This window comes from Trachurus japonicus, chromosome 14, assembly GCF_045865225.1.
Source record: "Trachurus japonicus isolate A0001 chromosome 14, Traja_1.0".
NCBI lineage: Eukaryota > Metazoa > Chordata > Actinopteri > Carangiformes > Carangidae > Trachurus > Trachurus japonicus.
In genome coordinates, this window is record NC_140920.1 from 9,888,633 (window position 1) to 9,909,142 (window position 20,510).

General features: G+C 42.7%; 1 protein-coding gene across 2 annotated transcripts in view; it reads left to right on the forward strand.

Annotated features, from left to right (window-relative positions):
* Positions 1 to 20,510, forward strand: part of atp2a3 (ATPase sarcoplasmic/endoplasmic reticulum Ca2+ transporting 3) — a 43,090-nt gene that overhangs the window by 3,351 nt on the left and 19,229 nt on the right. For both annotated transcript variants that reach the window (XM_085797364.1, XM_085797365.1), the window contains exons 2-8: positions 8,135 to 8,152; positions 8,509 to 8,591; positions 13,071 to 13,175; positions 13,566 to 13,704; positions 18,185 to 18,265; positions 18,487 to 18,572; positions 18,859 to 19,323. In XM_085797364.1, the coding sequence (XP_085653490.1) occupies positions 8,135 to 8,152; positions 8,509 to 8,591; positions 13,071 to 13,175; positions 13,566 to 13,704; positions 18,185 to 18,265; positions 18,487 to 18,572; positions 18,859 to 19,323 (977 nt within the window). The remainder of the gene's footprint in view (positions 1 to 8,134; positions 8,153 to 8,508; positions 8,592 to 13,070; positions 13,176 to 13,565; positions 13,705 to 18,184; positions 18,266 to 18,486; positions 18,573 to 18,858; positions 19,324 to 20,510) is intronic.

Here is a 20,510-nt window from a genome sequence, read left to right on the forward strand (position 1 = left end):
TACGCAACATATTCAGGTTAAACAACATAGAACCGCATATCATTGTACTATCATGTTACAGTGTCCAGCGTTTGAGACTTAGAGCCAACAACATAGCCAATATCCAATACCTGCTGATGGAAATAAAATTAATTCTCTGTTGATTCACTCACAAGCTCAATTCTTGTCATTGATTTTATTATATTTCTCAAAGATGGACATTCAGTAACCCTGAGAGCGTTTTGGTCTCTGTGACTGCTGCAGTGCTTTGTTGCTAGCGACCAGTAGATGATACCATCACTGGTAAATTATGCAATGGTGTTGCACTTTCCTCACCCTGGGCTTTGCTACGAATAATTACAACTTCCTCTAGTGGGATCTCATGTGCAGTGTTGTTTCTCTTCCTGTTCTGCAACATAAAAGCAGCCAGACTTACTCGCTCCCGCGTTTGAAATACGAGAGACGTTCGACTGCTTCCTGCTCCTCCTCCTCCACACCAACACACTCTTGATGACATATTGCGGTGTACTCCTCAATCAGGGGTTGCTGGCTTCCACTTCACTGTCACTTGGAAAACTGTCCAGTTGAGAGTTAAAGTGCGGTGTGGTAACAGTTTTGGAAGTAACGTGGGTTGAGAAAGGAGAGTTAAGTTTTTAGAAAAGTCGTTTGAGTCACATCCTCAGGCTGTGTGCGTGCCTGCCCAGCTGTCTTCAGAGGAACTGTGATCCTGTCCTGGCCTGTCACTTGTCTTGCCTTCTTCTCTCCCACCTCTTCATCTGTCAGTCATCATCATGCCCTCATAGTAAGATGATATTGAGTCACCGATGCCTAACGCGCTGCTGCTGCTGCTGCCTTCTGCTGCTCTGACGCTGTGCTACAACACCGTCCGGTCCACTGTGGAGATGTGTTTGTGTTCCAAGAAGTGGGAGCATATGTTGTGTACAGTATGTGTCTGCTTTCAGCGTATACCATAAAGTGAACAGATCTATGTTGAATGTTTTTTTTTTGGATGTGTTTGTTGTATGTTGCTACTCGCTGTGAAACAAATTGCCCCTTGGGGATAATAAAGACTCTTGAACCTTGAACCTTGAACCTGAAGGCACTCACACGGAGATGAGCTGTCTGTGTAGCCGAATTACTTGTATGTTGTGTGTCTGGAAAAAATAGGTAAATACTAGAAAAGTCATGTGCCTGGATCAGATGGATAAACCTGTTTCACCTCACTTGGACAGGTTTAGCTAAAAGAAAACAAGCTGTCGGGAAGAAAATGTTTTTTTTCTTCTTCCTGTTGGTTAATTCATTATTAGGAATATACTTGAATGCTATTAATACTTTTTTTCCTTTCCAACATAAAAAGTAGTTTTATGTCCAAACTCTTCTACATTTTAAATGTCAGTCTTTGTGGCGAACTCCAACCAGACACAAACTTTTGATCAATTCCTGATTTGTTCATTTTAATCTTTTTCAGATGCCTTGCTGGCACTTTTTTAAATTAATTTTCAACAGATCCATTTCTGACTTTGCAAGATAAGATGGCAAAATTGAAGGTGTCAGAGTTACAAGGATTTACAGTGTACAGTGGAAGAGATTTTATATTTTTGATACTGTGAAAAAATCTCATTAAAAGATTAAAATAAAAACTGTTTTAGCTTGTGTCTTACAATTTGACATCTTCCCCACGCTGCCTGTGGCACTCAGCTGTAAACCCATTTGTTCCAACCGAAGTAGTTTTTTTTTTCAATGATATACCAAAACACTGTTTTTTCAGTATTTTACTCAAAGAAGGACTGATGGGGAGAATTTCCAGTTGAGCTTTTTTTTTTGCACAAATTAGTTTTTTACAGCAGCAATTCAGTGTGTATGGAGCTGAATCAGTACCTAGGTTTGTTCTTTATTATCATGTTACCTTGTGTGGCTCACTGATGTTGTTTAGTTCAGTTTTTGCACATGTGATGGACCGTGGTTGGTCACGGTTCAGACTCAGGCTTTGGTTATTTACTCATAGCATCAATCCATTGCTGGTTTTGGTCTTTTCACAGGATTTATTGAATGATATATATCAGATTTATACTAAAGTATAATTTGGGTCATTCTGTACAGTGACATACATTCAGCATTGGTAGGGTTTTCTATATTTAATTTTTCAACATCTGAAATTGTCACTCGTTCTTTTGGCCTCCATTGCTTCAGGGCTTGGATCAGTGAAGTTGTTCAATAGCAGGGCATTTGATTGGATAGAAGTATCGCTCTGGTTTCTAAACCTAGAATAAAGCCTATAAATAGCGCAGTGTTAACACAGATATATCAGCCCATTTGGGGATATGGCGAATATCTTTTGCAGCATTTAGTTTCTTCATTTGGCGACTGGATGGCCAGGTGACATTCTTGTCATTGGCCTGTTCACACGTTCAAAAAATGCTTCTTTCCACAGCTGTGACCCTAAAGAGGAAGCTCTGAGCCCTGAAGAGATATCAGCTCTGTGCTAATCACCTCATGCATGTCCTGCTCAGTTGACAGGCCCTTTTCCTTTTCCTCTTCAACTTGCCAGTACTCATCATACTTTAGTATTGTGTTGAAACAAGACGATCATTTTTGTGCGCTTGCTTAAACCTGAATCTGTACAACAAGCAGTAGCCATTGCATAAACATAGATGTCTTATCTTAAATAATCTCCAGCACCCCATAACAGCTCTTGGTATCTGAAGCATCTGAGTGTTTGTGGAAAATGAAATTTCCCGATCAGATTGACCAAAATCTGATTTCAGATAATATAGTACCGGTAGTCTCTTTTTTTCAGAAACCGTCCAGCCAATGGGCAGCCGCAGCCATGAAGTTGAATCTCGTAATTTTCACCATCTTAATTGGCAAGAAGAGATCAAATCTAAACTTTGATACTTATTTTCCTTTTCTGACATTTAATCTTTCAGAGATGAGCCTCAGAAGAGATAATCTAAGTGTAACTTTGACAGTTGGTGGTATTTCCTCTTTGTGTCTGCAGCATTTGTGCACACAAAAGTCAATGTCATATCAGCTTGGGAGTGTACTTGTCAGTTTTGAATAGCTGCTAAATGTTAATTTGAATTTGACAGAAATAAACAGCTGTATATGCATATATCTCCATGACGTTCATGGTCTCCAGAAGATGACACTGGTTCATCTCTTAGTGCCACCAGATAACTTCTCTTTTAAATATCTCAGCATCTAGTAGTGCATGGATTGGCACCACCTTCAACGCTGACATTCATGGCTCTCAGAAGATGGATCACATTGAATGTGATGATCCAGTGATGTTTTCTGTAGCATCTTCACAGGGTAAACCCTTCTATTAGTGAAATATCCCTGCATCTAATGGACAGATTGCTATGAAACTGTGTAAACACATTCATTCTCTCCCCTTTTAAGATGAACTCTTTTTTATTTATGGTACACATTTCAGTTTGCCCAATAGTTTGGTTTATGGCGACATACCTGATGTCAGCCCAATTCATCAGCTGTGTTTTTTCCCCGTTGTGCTTGTAGGGAAAGTCTAGCATGGCAGTGGCATGCCAAACAAAGATGGCTGCTGTCATTCACATGATACCTGCTAAACAAACATTTTCATATTAGCACTGTCACTGTGACCATGTTCGCATTCTAGCTCAAAGTACCATTGTACTGCATGATGGGCGTGCTCTGTTTGAGTGAAGTATTTGAAAACAGCAGCTTTTACTCAGGGCTGATAGTGATTGAAGAGTAGCTGCATGTCTCTGCTCCATGTCCTTGTTTCATTATGCTGCAGAGGAGCGATTAGTGACTTGGTACCACTTCCTCCTCTGCTCCAGCACTGATCCTCAGAGAGGCTTCTCCGAGGGCGGCGGGGCGCCTAAAGATAGCTGCTGATGACACTCACCCACTTGACACGACTGTGTATGACTTCCTTTGGAAAGGGAAACCCTCCATTGACATTTATGTAAATGAAGGAAACATTGACTCTGTCAGGGCGCAGACGTCTCCTCTGCGTTTACCTGTGATGGCCTCTGTGTGTGAGAGAGATAATAAGGTTAGGGAGGAGAATAGGGTACATTTCTAATTCACATTTGATGTGGTTAATGCATTCAGACCTTTTCCGGTGGGAGAATACATTAGGAGAGTGAGCGGATATATGCAGCCATAGTAGACTGTGTCATTAGGAGTTACCATCATGGTATTTATAGGCCTGTTTTACTCTCTGGTGGTCAGTGGGATCCCGGAGCTGCAGCCACTTACTGAAGCAGCACAACTCTATACCTCCATGCAGCTGTACTGCATGTAACACTTCAGCTGGCTGTTTCTTTGGAGGTGTGTCTGCTTGTCTGCATGTTATCGCTCATGGCAACTGTGTACTGTATGTAGGCCTACTACCAGCCGGCGGTGGCCAGAACAACCCCTCGTTCACATCAGCATGTGCGGACGTTTTAATTCAGAGCGTGCTGCATCGAGGCCCTGCTGATTACATAACATTTATTCTTGGTAAATTTTGACAGACCCCGGCACATTACTCTGCTTGTTTTCGAGTATCCTTCGTGATCCGTGTTGTCATGGTAACTGCTAAACCTTTTCTCGTGTTTGTAGTTTACACAAGACAGCCTGAACTCTAGCTTGTTACAGCTTAACCACACTCAGATGTGAGGTTTACTGGGGGTCCTAATAATCCAGGCTGTAATTTGTTAATGGACTCAGTCAGACGAGACAGAGAAGAGCAGCTTTTTGCAGTGAAAGCTCGTCTATCTGAACGGTTTGTGGTGCTGATAGGTATATGTAGATGCATGACCGGTTTCCTGCTTTGATTCCTGACTCTCTGGACACAGAAACCAGCTCCTTGCTGTTGTTGGCAACTGTCTCCAGGAAGTGTCTCCCCTCTACTCTGCGTTGCTGGATTTTCTGCTGTGTGTAAACAAGCTCTTTTATTCATTGTCTGGGCCAGGAGGGTGGAGGGGAGAGGTGGGGAGGTGCTGTGGGGACAGAGAGGGAGGGAGGGAGAGAGAGAGAGAGGTGAAGTCAGTATTCAGGAATGTGCCTGGGCAAGCCTCGGGTTGACACAGCCCAGATGACTGTGAGGGAATCCTTGGCAGAGGGAAGCGGGGGAACCCCGCTCAACACCTCCAGCCCTAACCCTCCCTCCTTCGCTCTCTTGCTCTCTGTCTCTCTCTTTCCCCTCTCGTCTCCCTTGTCCCTTCAGTCAGTCTGTCTTTGTCTCCTGCCCCCGAGCTGCAGCCAGCCTGTCTGCCATAAAAAACATTATACAACCAGGGAGGCACAGTAATGGGGAAACAGGCTTATGTCAGACTGGTGGAGCATGGAAAACAGCAGAACCCACTTCTCCACATTTCTGCTGCTGCTGGCAGAGTGCAGCCAAAAGTCCCCTGTGACTGTGTCCAACCTGAACTCTGAAAACCCTCCAGACAGCAAGCAAGTTAATTCACAATGACTCATCAGCTACGTTACACAGGCCGAGGGTGGTCATTCATTGAGCTGTGAGATGACCTCCGCACAAGGGACAGTCCTCGCAGGATGCTAAAATAGACTAAAAGACGGTGTTGGATCTAAGTTCTTGGCTTTAGTAAAATAAAGAAAGTTTGAGTTCTGAAAAACCTGTTTGCACAGCAGCGATCACTTTAACCCCCCTCTTTCAAAAATAAAGTAAATTATTCCACCAGAAATTATCAAACCTTTTCATCTCATTGGGCTAAAAAAAAATTCCATATTTCTTTCCGAAACACATTTGACTCCAACAGTCATGATGTGAAATAATTTCTCTTTCTGCCAGTGGCGTGTGTAATGTGAGTGCCTGCAAGCGTTTTGTTTTTGGAAGGAGTCTCTGGGCTCACGTCATGGGCCTTCCTCTTTCCAGCCCCTTTCTCCACAGGGTCACGTTTGATACTCGTGTAGCACGGTCTGGTCAAAACATGCAGGGAAACACGAGGTTTCCACTGCTCGCTGAGAACACTGCTGTCATTTAGGGTTACAGCCCACTGCATCCTAAATATAGCTGCTTTCCCTCGATCATTTTATAATACATGCTGTAATTCAAGTTCCCTCACAGCTTTTATTTTTTCTTACTGAATATGGTCTTATGCAACAAAGAACAATGAATAATAATGTTGTTTATTCTGTGTTGTCAGGATGTATGAAAACCCACTTTTCCTGAGAGAAATCCTAACAAAACACAAAGACGTTTGCGAAGCAGAAAATTGAGCTGAAAATAAGCCAATCAGACATTATCATCACGTTCTTCAGATGTGACGGATGTTGTTTGTTACATTGGACCTGTTCGGTCGTAGCTTTGCGTTGGACTTGATGAGGACCTGACAAACGCGGTGACTAAGCACGCCTGTGTCTCATTATGGTGACACTGATCAACAGTACTTGTCATTTCAAATGTTTTTAGAATATGACTGATGTGTTTTCTACTCTCACCAGTGACTCATGTGTGTGGTGGGTGTTGTGTTCTGGTAATCAAATCAGAGTGGCTTGTCTCAAAATGCAAAAAAAGGAGAAAATAACTGCAGCTATTCTTTGTAAATGGCTGTTGAAAAAATAAAAAGACAATGTGAACAAAAAGAGCAATGCATTTTTATTCTTGGGTTTGTTTTCGTGGGAACTTTCACACAGACTGATGCAAAAAAGAAAAAGAAAGAAAGAGGGGGAGTGGGGGGAATTGGTGCAGGAAGCTTCGGCAGTGACCGCTACGACTGAAAATAAACTCTAGCAGTTAACAGACTGAGGCTGCATTATGAATGTCAATGACCACCACAGTTGTGATTAAATGCTGCCTAGACCTTTTTTTTCTGAAAGTCATTTCAGACACAGCACCGACCGCCAACTATTTTTGTTTCCATCTTCTCAATTATTTCTTTCAGTTAATTGAAGATGACATGGCATTGATTGAATAGTAATGACAAACAGCTTGTTGTGACTAACAGTTCAAACCCAAATGTTTTCAATTCTCACCATTGAGAAGTTGGAGCCAATGAATGTTCAACATTTATGTTTAAAAGAAATTACCTTAAAGCATCAAAAATGTACTAAACTACCAAAAGTAAAAAGCTCATCATGCAGAATGGCCAATTTTAAATTATATATTCTGTGTTCCACTATTGTACTATTACATGGGTTAATGTGTACATCAATGTAATAGTGCTGCTACAGTAAAGATAGGGATTATTTAATTAATTTACTGATGGGAATTTCCACAAAAGGTTAATAAAGTTTTATCTTCATCATTTAATTGTTAAATATATTTTGTAATATTACTCCGGACCTGAAAAGTAGATAACATTGATTTCAGTTCTCAAATAATTGCAGTTGATTAAAGTTATAAAATTGTGAAAATGGAAATGGAAACACTCAAAAAAATAAAAGTTCAAGTACCTGAAAAATGAATAACTCTGGATGGTGATGATTTTAGAGCTAAAACGAGAGAAATTACTAGCGTATTTATATATTCCATCACCAGGGATTTTATTTTCTTTTAAACAGTTTTGACATTTATTGAATCAAATGTTAACTTTAGAAACGTGCAGCCCTGCACTTGTGTATAAAAAGAAATATGAATGGACTAAAAGGAACTGAGGGTAGTTTTGACGAACTGTGATTAATTTCACAAGAACTTCACCAAAGACGCATTGAGCCCTTTCCTACTGATCTGAAATGATTTGTGGGCAGACAGACCCTCGACGATCTCACTTCTGTCTTGCAAGAGCACCACTCATACTGGATCAACAGCCTTGTTAAGAAGGTTAAGAAGCTGTTTGTTATGACAATGTCTGTGTTGACTCATTATACAGCCGAGTTGATTCTGGCCCGAAGCTGCACTGAAGGTGGAATTTAAAACATCCTGTGTTAAGAGTCCATGAAGGATTATTTGTTTCTTATCTTGGCGTTTAGATGTTAGTCGTCATCACAGTTAGACTGCAGCCTGAAAAAACAACAGTGCTGCAGCATTTAATCATCATAACCAAGCGGCACGACTCTGCAGAGCACTTTGCACACGTATACCTGCATCTGAAAAGTCAGGCTGAGTTAATCAGATGTGTTTAACTAAATGTATTAACTGTGTTTTCTCTCTCTCTCTCTCCATCTTCTCCGGCTCCACCGATTCGATTCTTTTACAACTGGCGTGGTGTGACATCCACAGAGCTCCCGGCTGAAGAAGGTAAATATTGATTTTTCCAGCGAGCTGCAATCCTCCTCCCTTTACTACCTGATTAAGTGTCTTGAGCCAGGATCTTTTCTTCTGTGTAGACTGAGGGGTAAACTTTGGGAGTATATACTCTGCTGCAGCTTTGCACCCATAGACGCACACCACCTCTCTTCTGTAAATACAAGGATTGTCTTGCCTCACAGCTGCCAGAGAACACGAGATAGCTAGTGTTGATACATTATATACTGTAGATCCTTCCTTTTCCACCCTCAAGTATAAAGTCACACTTTTAGTCCTTTACAGTGGAGGACTCACTCCTTTGTGGTGCATTCAGGTGTATGATGGTCATTTGTCTATGTATATTTCAGGCAAGTCCCTGTGGGAGCTGGTGGTGGAGCAGTTTGAAGACCTCCTAGTCAGGATCCTGCTGCTAGCTGCCTGCGTCTCTTTTGTAAGTACGACCCAGCTAATTAAAATGCCAGTGGCTCCCATTGTATTTGTTCGTGATCTTGATTCCCAAATGGACCCTTATGGGAGCTGAGACCCAAATTGGACATTGGCCAGGAAATTGCCACCTAATAAACTGCTCCATTAGCTTTAGGCAGCTTTATTCCCCTGTTAAAGGCTGTTCAACCTACTTTGTGGTCCCTTTTCATGTGGAAACTTGTGCATTACTGGCTTTTCCAGTCAGTGTTGATATGGTTTCAGTGAAGGGAACAGCACTTCATCAGAACTGGAAACAAAACTATCAATCAAAAACCTCCCTCCCTTCGCTGCAGCGCCTCCAACTGTGACCCCGGTTGCCCTCCGAGGGCGGTGAAGGTCGACGAGGGGTGGAGTTGGGGAATCCTGACTGCATAATAACTTTTCCATCTATTACAGCACGTCCCCGGTGTCTCGGGATGGAATTGCTGCTTCTATTTCTGAAAGTAGGAAAATTGCTCTAAAAATGTATATGACACAATATATCTTCTCGAGCCGTTTCCCCGTGTTGGAGAGAGGCTCTGAGTGCCGGCGTGGGCTGGAACTGCAGGACTTTTGCAGCGTGGGTTCACTTTTCCTCATGTAAATGAAGCTTTCCTTACTTTAAAAGGCTTGTTTATAGTGGAGCACGGCCCCCTGTTCCACTGCCGCACAGGCCCTAATGCTTCACAGTGTCATCGCTGCATGGAGAGGTTTCAGCTGAGTGACTAAAGTAAAGTTCCATGTGACCTGATCTGACTTTAAATCAAAAATATTATTCACTCCAGTGCAGTGCTTTTTAAAAAAATAACCACACAAATCTGATCTCCAGGAAATGAAATTTAAACCTTAACCTGGGAATCATTTGTTGTTTATTCTTCTGAATATCAGATTGAGACGGTGAGACTCTCCTGCTTCCTTTTGTCAAAACAACAATAGTTTTACTAGACAAAGTAGGTCAGGGTTTAAGCCACTTTATCGTATGTCACCAACTGTGCAGCAAAAAGCTGGCTAGACTTTTAATTGCCCCTCAATTTATCAAACCATCTATCTTTGTTGCTTAAAAATGTATCCGTTTTCATTTTACTGAAGCAAAAAGCTGATGTGCAGCTCTGTGGCAGGTTTAGCCGTGCAGTGCAGAGCCACACAGAAAACCACCGTGGCCACCTGAAACAATCAGTGCACTTCCTCCCTTTGAGTTTCAGGGAAGAAAGACGGCTGATCTTTTATTTGTTTTTCCACAACATGAAGTGGAGTTAATGCTGAGGAGTTCCAAGAAAGTGCAGGAACGGACGTCAAAAGTCAACTGACAGTTGAATCGTATCTCAAACCTCCTTTGTTTACGGCATGTTTTTTTAATAGATGACCTTATGATCAATTTGATATGAATAAAATGTGTTTTTCCATTTTTTTCTCCCCCTCTTATCACTGTGCAATGTTCCAAAACCCTGGATACGCTCGGGTATAATGGGCCATCTGTTGGCATGTGTCTTGGCGTTGAGTTATGCATGTGGGGTGTGAAGAGTGCATTTTTTTTAAAGCTACAAAGGGAGTGGGGGTTTTATTTTGATAAAGTTTTGATTTCCACACACAGTGCAGGAGCTGTTGCAGATTACAGAAAATAAGCAACTAAATTTTCTCATTAATCTCTAAGAGCCAAAAGAAACCCCATTCATCTGAAAGTAGGAGTGAGGTATTCAGCCTGCTCTCTGAATGTGAGCTGATTGTGTGAAGTGTCGGACCTCTCTGAGAGGCCTGACACCGTTGCCCTCCAATCTCAGCTCAGGCAGAAGGGAGATTTACCGTCCCAAATGATGGGGAATGATGAGCTATCGACCGGGCTCAGGCTGCCGTAACTTACACGCTGCTGCTCAATACTCTGTGGAGAATATACTCTTTTATCATTCGATAAGCCCCATCAGATCATTGAAACATAGATCCACTTCATCTCTTCTTTTCTCTTTGCTCCTTCTTCTGAGCAGTCATTTCAAGCTCTGTCTCTGCCATTCAGAAAATAATGGAAACATAAAGTCATTTCTGTGTTGCAGTCGGGAGCTTTTTTTTTCTGTTGACAATATTGTGAAGATGTATTTTGTTGCTCATTATAATTGCTACCATAGACTAACAACCATCTCCGACTGCTCGGCAGAGTGCATTAGTATTCAGTTTCCATATTACATCTGGCTACAGAGAAGTAGAAAAAGAATAGTAACATAAAAGTGATTCAATAGTATATTATAGATACTGAGCAACTTGATTGTTGATCTTTTAGTTGGTTCAACTTGTGAACCGCAACCTAGGTTCCTTGGGAGGCTGTAGAAATTTTTAGGCATGGCCATAAAGCAGCTATAATCTGAATAAATAAATAAGTATGTAACATATCCTTGTAAAATATCCTCCAGTCCTTTGGTATTATGCATTTTACTAATAAAAATAAAAAAAATGAATGTGTACACATAATACCCAATATAAAATAGCCTAGTTTCTCTTACTTTAAATCCATTCTGGCTCACAGTCCTGCAGGCTGTTTGGTCACTTCAGCCACTCTGCTTGTAATATATAATATCAGTGAGTTCTTAACATCACCTCTACAGAATATGTATTAGGAGCTGAAAACACAGAAGTAACCAACCTCACAGTGGAGGAGATCGCCTGAAAGACTGAAGCCTTCACATTACAAACAAAGTGGAGCTAAAACAGAAAAACAGACACTGTACAAGGTCAGACAGTATTATAAGAGTGCACACACTTTTAATATTTCACCATTCAGACATTGATGTTGTCACACCCGTATGTTGTTGCATCATTAGTTGCATCTTGTCTCACATCTCTCCTTTTTGAGAAGTTATTTTAAATCTGCAGGGAAAACCAGTAGGAAAGTTATTCAACATGTGGAAGGCGGCCGATATGCTTGTCTCTGTCCTGCGGGTGAAAGAGCATTTGATTCATTAAAACTCATATTATTCTCACTATTTTAGCTGGTGCCTGTTGCATCATTCAAACTGCACATGGCTCAGGCTCCGGTACGCCGTCACACTGAAAGACAGAGCACCACAGGAAAAATAAGAACTCACAAAATCCTTACTGTATGTAAATATTCATTTGTGTGTGATTTTTTTCCCCCCCTACCATCCAAGAGCTTTGATGTACTGGTACCAGTCTGGGCTCCAGAACATGGTCCTGCAAAACGTCTTTAACTGCTTCAAAAGAAAAAACACTGTTTTCGATTTGCTCAGTTCATTCAGTGGAATCCCGATGATTTTATTTCCCCACAGATCTAATTTCCTGCAAGATTTAATTTTTGAAATTAAACTTTTATTGCTTTTGTCATTACTTATGTATGTGTGTGTGTGTGTGTGTGTGTGTGCGTGTGTTTGTGAAAGATGTGACATTTTATTCAGAATGATTTATTAAACACACCCTTCATTTGTTTTCATTTATTTAAAAATCTTTGACCATTTTATGAGTATTAATGAACTTTCAAAATTAAACTAAAGTGAACTAAAATGTATTACACAGTTGACTGAGTAGATCGACAAATACAAATTAGACCAGTTATTTTATCACATTTACTTTGAATGCCCTCAGCCACTGTTGCAGGAGAAAAGCAGCAGCTTTTCCTGCTTGACGATGGAAATGTTCACTTTGCTCTGCAGTGTCATGCTGTTTCTGTGATTTCCAGTCTGAGATGCTCACAGCCTCCAACAGGACAGGCCTGGACTCTGTGGTCATTTTGCAGCCTTTGTGTTTTCAGTATAGTTGTGACTAAATCAGTATGTGATTTGAGCCACACTTGATCACCAATCAGAGTTATTTCTGTAGTTGCCAGGGGTTACTGTACTGTATGTAGTAGCTCATATCATCATTATCACAGTATCATCATTTTGCAATGGAAATATCGGTTTAAACACCTGAACTAATGGAATTTGTCCATGAAAAGGTTTTTAGCAAATGAAAGGATGGGTAGAAGTAAAAGGATAAATAAGTTGAAATACTAAACTAAAAGCAAATGGTAACGGATAAATGAGTAGAACAGTTTGAATAGATAAAAGTTGTATCCAGCTGCTGTCAGGACAAGGTGTGATATGAATGCAAATGCAACCAATTAGTTTTTAACAACATGTATTAAAATGAACATGAAACATGAGTCAGTGAAGGGTTCCTTAAATCTATCTGACACAGCTGTGGGGATACATCACACACACACACACACACAAAAAAGAAAAACAAAACTTGGGAACCTCGGCTGTAGCAGCACACACTTACTGGAACTGAGCAGCCTCTGTCCAAAATACTATTTCAGTCAGATTTTCTGTCTCCAGATTTTCCTGCACCACCAGTCTGACATTTTTTCCTCCCAAAACGTATTTCACAGAAAGCTGTCCTTGAAAATGTTTTTGAGCTAAGGAGTTGCAGCAGTGTGATACATCTGTCAACTCAGGTTGTGTCTTCTCTTATGTTCATCTAGGTGTTGGCTCTGTTTGAGGAGGGAGAGGAGACAACCACGGCCTTTGTGGAGCCCATTGTTATTCTTCTTATCCTCATTGCCAACGCTGTTATTGGGGTCTGGCAGGTGAGATACCCTCTTCATCTCCGTTTCTCTGCATACTGTATGTGTAATGTTTCTTTTCAGCTGGTGTTCTCATGGTTACAAGGGCTAACAATGGCCAAGTAGATGGTGCAAGAAAGATAAATAAATTACCCAGTCTACCGGCTGCTGCAGGATCATCCATGTACTAAATTCAATCTGACACCTTTTATTTACAGCTGCATGTCCACGCCTGTGCATCATGTCAAAGCATAAACAAATCATGCAAGAGAACATCTTGATTCATTTGTATTGTATTGTATATTTATGAATGGTAAATTTGACTTCCTTCTTTTGCCCACCAGACTTTGTTTTCATGATGCTGTAAAACAGAAAACCCTGATTTACTAACAAATTGATGTGACTTGGACACAGGAGCGCAACGCTGAGAATGCCATCGAGGCCCTGAAAGAGTACGAGCCGGAGATGGGGAAGGTGTACCGCATGAATCGCAAGGCCGTCCAGAGGATCAAAGCCAGAGACATCGTCCCGGGGGACATAGTGGAGGTGGCAGGTAAGCTGTGTGTGCCTGCATCCAGCGAAACTGTCACTCACTGAGACTAATTTATGCTTTGTCAACCTCCGGTGGACTCGCGCTGCTGCTGTCACCCAGCTGCCTGTGTGTGTGTGTTTGCCGCTGCCAAGCACAGAAACACACACTCGCTCAGCCTATGCCACCGATTCATGACTCTGGAAGCAACGTTGGAATATCTCAGACTAGATTACATAAGAGTCTTCTCTCTGGATGTGCAGGTGCCAGGGCCGTTATCCAGTTGTGTCTATTTGTGTGTGTGTGTGAGGTTCTGTGTAAGTGGCTGTGGTCACCCCTTATATTTAAGGCCCAGTTTAATTTTCCACAGCTTTCCCCCCTTTCCCCTTTGCTTTCCATGCTGTCAGTCTCGCCACCTGGACACTGCTGGATATTTGTCAGCTCCTCACTCACTCACTTCTCCTCTCCTCCACGTTACATGCACACACACAAATCCCCCTGCTGCAGTGCATACTCGCCCATGTGTGGGCAGCCTTCGCTAAAAATAGTCTTGTTGTCACTCTGGTTCCAGAACATCTGTGCGTGTGTGCCAGAGTTAACGTGCACACACACGCAGCACCGAGCTGATCACTTCACCGTCGACACGACTGGCTTGAGGAGGGTAATCTTCTGCAATTGCACAACTAGTGATTTGTCTCAGACGGTCGCAGTGGTGTGTGTGTGTGTGTGTGTGTGTGCGTTGGAAAGGAGGCAGAGCTCAGGAAGTGTATGAAAGATCACAGCGTTCATTCATAAGCGCAGCACAGAGAGGCAAGGAGAGGGATTATTCACGCTGCGCTGGTTACAGGGAAGCCTTGGCTCAATTTGATTTAAGCACAAGGTTTCAAAAATGAAAATTAAATCATCCATCCAAGTAACGATCACTGAGGGGTTCTCAGCCCGGCTCCCACACACAAGTCAGAGTTGCATATTTTCTGCTCGTAGAAAATTAAATCAAATCTAGTGAATTGTTTCTCTTGTTGTTTACAGCGTCTAATTTGCATTACTTGCATGAGAAAGGCGCACCCCTCCCTCTGTGTGTGTGTGTGTGTGTTTGTGTGTGACAGATAGCACTTGCCTGGAATTTTGGGCTTGTTACAGCCGGCGTCCTGGATCACACATCCGTGCGCACACAGCTAGACGCAGACAAGTCCACACAGGTATTAGCACAAGTACCAAAAATGACTCCACTCAACCCCCATCTACCGCCACTATACCATCGCCATCGCTGTCAACACCGGTGGCGTCGCCGTGGCAACGCCTCGTGCGCCGTGGGGGCTCATCTCCCCGTGTCGCTGAAGTTCACAAGGGGTTGAGGTTTAACGACACCTGTGATGACAGCGAGGAGCGAGGAGACAGATATGACTTCAAATGAAGCAGCTGCTGTTTGAACAAGGGATCTGATATTATTGCCGGCTGTCAGCAGCTGTGAGTGGAGCCATGTTGGTTTGTCCCATTGTGGGGAGTGGCCAAGGACAGAGGATAACAGACCCGGTCCCAAGGCTAGATCATCTTCTGTTGATCAATGATCAAACAAAATCGGACATTTAAAAAGTGTCATGAGCTCAGTTTACATCTTACTTTATATTAGAAAACACAATTCATTCTGTTTATTTTGCTGGTTTTCTCCCCCAACTCTATTTATTTGACTTCACCATTCATCAAGTGCTGTATGTACAGTAGAGGATATAAACTCTGCAGAAGATGAGGCACTTATCAACTCCAGTTTAAATACTGAATGCTTTTTACTGTCAAAGTTTACTTTAGGAGGAGGCTTGATAGCGGTATAATGCACTCTGCTGCATTTTTTTGTCAAATATACACAGTCATTTATTCAGCGCTGGGTTCAGTCTGACATAACGTTGTTGCTAAGCACTTTTAAACAGGGGTAAACAGCTGAGGTAGGTACCGCACCACACGCTCCTCTCACTTGAAAATATGTGTGTCAGGGATCTTAACGCACACCCTCCTGACTGAAATATGCAGGGATACTGTGACAAAGAAAGCAAATTAATATTTTCCTTTCCTACATTGATTTCCCAGGCTTTCCTGTGCTTCAGATTAGCCCGTGGTTGTTCCATGGGAACTTGATGTTAGGGGGTAAAATAAACTGTATGGAGGTCTCGGAAAAGGACACTGTTGACCACAAGTGCCTTTGAGGAGAGAAAAGAACATAAATATATTTACTCAAGTTTCCAGCGCCACTGCCCGCCTGCCTTCTTGTAGGTACTCTCCAGCGATGCCAGCCACGGTTACGACACAGTTGTGTTTTGCGCCTCCACTGGAACTTTCCTGGGTTTTTTCTTTTAGGTTTTTTTCTTCGATGTGAGTGATGCAGCGGTCGGGTTGTCAGGAACTTCTAGAGGGTTTACACAGGACCTGAAAGCTGCTCCACACCAAGCCGTTCCCAGTAACCAGTCACGGTTATCCTGCACGTGAAGGAAGACCTCTTCGCCAGTACATTATGCAAGACACTCAGATTTTGTTTGGAGTCCAGTTTTAGCAAATGGAAAAGGAGCTCTGACTGTTTAAACCAGCTGACTTTGATCATGTGTTATATTTCAGTTGTGCACGATAATGATGATTTAAAATATTTTCTTTCTAGCTTTTAAACCCAAATCACTATTAATAACAGCCAGACGAATTTCAGATCTTTCTAATATTTATAACGGTGCTTATCTGAGCTCAATGTGGCTGTATTAGGATTTAGATTTCTCCTCTAGCAGATGGAGAGTGTCTGTGGGAGGCCGTGGCAGAGTGAAGGTTTGATAGGGGAGCAGGAGTCTGTGGGTAGGCGTTTGAAAAGCCTCTCTTTTCTGCCCTCAGCCGGTCCTGCTACAGTGAACCTGTAGCCCCCAGCCACCTCCCACACAAACAAACCACACACTTCTCTCCCCCTCCGCCTCTCCCACTGTTGTTCTCTCACAACCCATGGCTGTCAGACAGAGAAAGGTAGAGAAATACAGAAATGGAAGTGCAGGCAATCGAGCTGCACATAGTACGGCCTCTTCGTTTCTCTCTCTCTCTAGCTCTTTTCATCTCCGTCCCGTCAGGAGAAAGAAAAATTCCTTTCAGTCTCAGAGCTCCGAATTTCAGAAGGAGATGATGGAGAGAAATGAAGAAAGCATGAAACAAACGCTCAGGAACGTATCGGCACGACGCCAGTTTGCGATAGAAGACATACTGCCTGTTGAGTGTTTTTCAGCTCATGAGCGAGGAGGAACAGGAGAAAATGAAAAAAGATGTCCAAGCTTTCTCTCGTTGAAAAACACTAATAGACTCACAGGGAGAGCTTGTTTTGGTCGTGATTAATGTTGAGAAGCACTGACGGCTGAGGACTGAGGGAGTTGGCATTAATGAGACACTTTATTTCACAATAATGATCAAGTCTTTTTCCTTTTTTCGCTCTTGCTGGAAAGAAACACGTGAAGAATATTCTGTCTTTGGCGTTTTGAGTCATTTCCCTCTCCTGAGCTCTGGGATGATTGCCATTGACTACCTCAAATGATCAATTTTTCACAGGCCTGCTCTGCCCTGCTTTTATGAAAATATTTTCATTAAGTGTTCATCGTAGGGCTCCGACAAAGAGGAAGTAATAACACAACCATTTTGTTTTGGGGGCATTAGATACTTTGCTCTGGCTAAGAAGTACGAGTTTAATATGCAGCCCTGATAAACAGATTATAAGAAGACAACATGCAGGCATCTTGTGAATTTAGTGCCGGCTTCGTCTACAGTGTACTGTATGTCTGACATGTTTGAGGACATTGTGTGTATCTAGAGAGCAAAGAACAAACAGGAGGCGAAATAATCAATCATTTCAAAACAGCAACGTGGCTCCATTGAGGCTGTATTGAGCCGCTCTTTAGTTGCAACTGAACTCACTGATGTTTCTTTGCTCAGGGATTTAGTGTTTGAACACAGACTCTTGATGGCGTGTCACTAAGTGTTCATCTGCACCTGCACTCGTATAGACTCCTCTGAGGAATTCAACACAGGCCGAAGGTCACACCTATCAGACGGACAGTGTCCTCCTCAATCATCCTGTTTTCTGTATATTGTTTGTATAAGGTGGGCACGTTGGCTCCCATTGGATGATCTTGGTGTCTGTATGCTAACAGCATCCTCTTTGGCAAGGCAGTTTTGGTTGTACAAACATTCATGGTTCTCAGATGATGTGTTGTAATACTAATCCTCTGACTCCATCCAGCTTAATAATATTCAATATCCAATAACCTGATGGTCTCCTCGTCTCTCAGGGCGTCAAAATTTCAGCTCGTCCAATACCTGCACAACTGATGACATTCCCATGAGCCTCATTCTCTGTGATTAGCACTTATCAGAGCAGCTTAGCATGTTAACAGGCTATCCAAAGTCAGTGAACATGTTTAAACCTGCTAAATGGCAGTACTGAAATGTAGAAAGCTGTAAACTTTTAACCTTTTTTTCCCCTTCTTTCCATTAGTTGGTGACAAGGTTCCCGCTGACATCAGAGTGACCTCTATAAAGTCCACCACCCTCCGAGTGGACCAGTCCATCCTCACAGGTATTTCTCTTCTCTCCCTGAACAAATCCTGCTTAAAGGCTTTCCCATAACTCGGACCGAGTACACTCTCCCCTTTATTGCACCTTTTTATTGCATGAACTTTCTGTGGTAGTGGTTTCTACCCTTCAGTCTGTGACTGTAACAATGTTGGTCTAATAACTTATCACCTGTCACGCTTGCAGATCTAATCATGTACAACTGTGTCGTTTTCTTTTCTTAAGGGGAGTCCGTTTCCGTCATCAAACACACTGACCCTGTTCCTGATCCCAGAGCTGTCAACCAGGACAAAAAGAACATGCTGTTTTCTGTAAGAACATACCCCTGCAGCTCCCTGAGTCATGTTTACTTTCTGGCTTCATAACAGGAATTGATATAACACTGACTTTTAGCCACGTCATTGAATATCACTGTAGGTTATATCACTTTACTGGTTATTGAGATTGCTAGATGTGAGTATGTGTATGATTCATCGCTCATTTCGGAGGAAACTCTTCCCTTTTTTTGGCAATATGACTAATTCTGTAACTGAGAGATCTGTTGTTCTGCTTCACTTCCCTTCACTCTTTTTTTTTCTTTTCTTTTTTTTTTCTTAGGGCACCAACATTGCTGCAGGCCGGGCCATAGGTGTCGTCGTGGCTACAGGCGTGAGCACAGAAATCGGTAAGATCCGTAATCAGATGGCGGCCACGGAGCAGGAGAAGACCCCGCTGCAGCAGAAGCTGGACGAGTTCGGGCAGCAGCTCTCCAAGGTCATCTCCCTGATCTGCGTCGCCGTGTGGGTCATCAACATCGGCCACTTCGGAGACCCCGTCCACGGCGGCTCCTGGGTCAGAGGGGCCATCTACTACTTCAAGATCGCCGTGGCCCTGGCTGTGGCCGCCATCCCCGAGGGCCTGCCCGCTGTCATCACCACCTGCCTGGCCCTTGGCACGCGTCGCATGGCCAAGAAAAATGCCATTGTTCGCAGCCTGCCCTCCGTGGAAACCCTGGGCTGCACCTCTGTTATCTGCTCAGATAAGACGGGCACGCTGACCACCAACCAGATGTCCGTGTGCAGAGTAAGTGGCGGCCAGGAAACTGAAAACACGCTTATTGTCGACTGTTTGACACGCAGACACGCAGCTAAATTGTTCCAGAGGAGAGGCTAATCATTTAATTTCCACATCCTATAATTTGATTGACACTTCTAAAGAAGCTTCTGGGAACTCCCTTTGAAAAAGTTGTGGTGACATTTTTACAAGCGTGTGCAGTTCATTATTGATGCCAAGTCTCCACAGTTCATCCATCTCTGAGACTTCTTCTTTTTTTCCCCTTGTGTGTGCACTTCTATCTTTCTTTTCGTGCAATGGGAGCTTAAAGTGGGATGGAAAATCTTTGTGGTGTTGTAATGTTTACCTCCACTTGGCAGGTATGAGATAGCTGCTGGTGCAGTACTACAGCAGTACTTTTTTTTTTTTTTTTCCTGGCATGACCCAGCAGCGCCCTGAACACTACGGTATATCAGCTACAGATCAACACACACACACACATGCACACACAGTGAAGGTTTTCAAAAGGTCACGTCGCTTGAACAAACACAATACAGTCACAATACAGCACAGTCACAATACAGTTATCCACATCCTGAACTGTCCTGCAGATTTCAGGGTATAAATGGTGCATATTTAATGAAATTACACAACAAACATAAAGATCTTATCCTCAGGTATTCATATGTGTTCTCTAGCTCACGGCCTCACCCTTTCCTTTGTGTCTGTCAGTGTGTGTGTGTGTGTATGTGTTACCAGTCATCTTTGCTCCAAGCACAGAGTAAATGCCAACGTGGTGTTTGTCTTGGCTCCTGTTAGGAGTTCTGCCACCACACACACACACTCACACACACACACATACACACACACGCCTAATTTCAGTTAACACTTCTTGTCTTCTTCACCTCTCAGCTCTAATGACCTCAGAGTTACTCAGCTGCACTGGAGTCGTATCCACACAAACCTGCTCTCAAGAGGACAGTGTTGGCAGCTCATTTAGAGATTCCCACTAGAAGATCGAGACGGAGGTAGTTTATAGATTACCCAAAGGTTAATTATTGGAATCTGGTTAGTTGTTGTTGTTAGCTGTTCATTATTCATTAACAGTATTAGAATTTACCACAGTCTTTAGAAAACATCAGCCTAGTGTGTTTGGCATCATTTTTCAAGACTTTACAGGAACTGAATCAGAGCCATGGAAAACCCACTCGATCCAA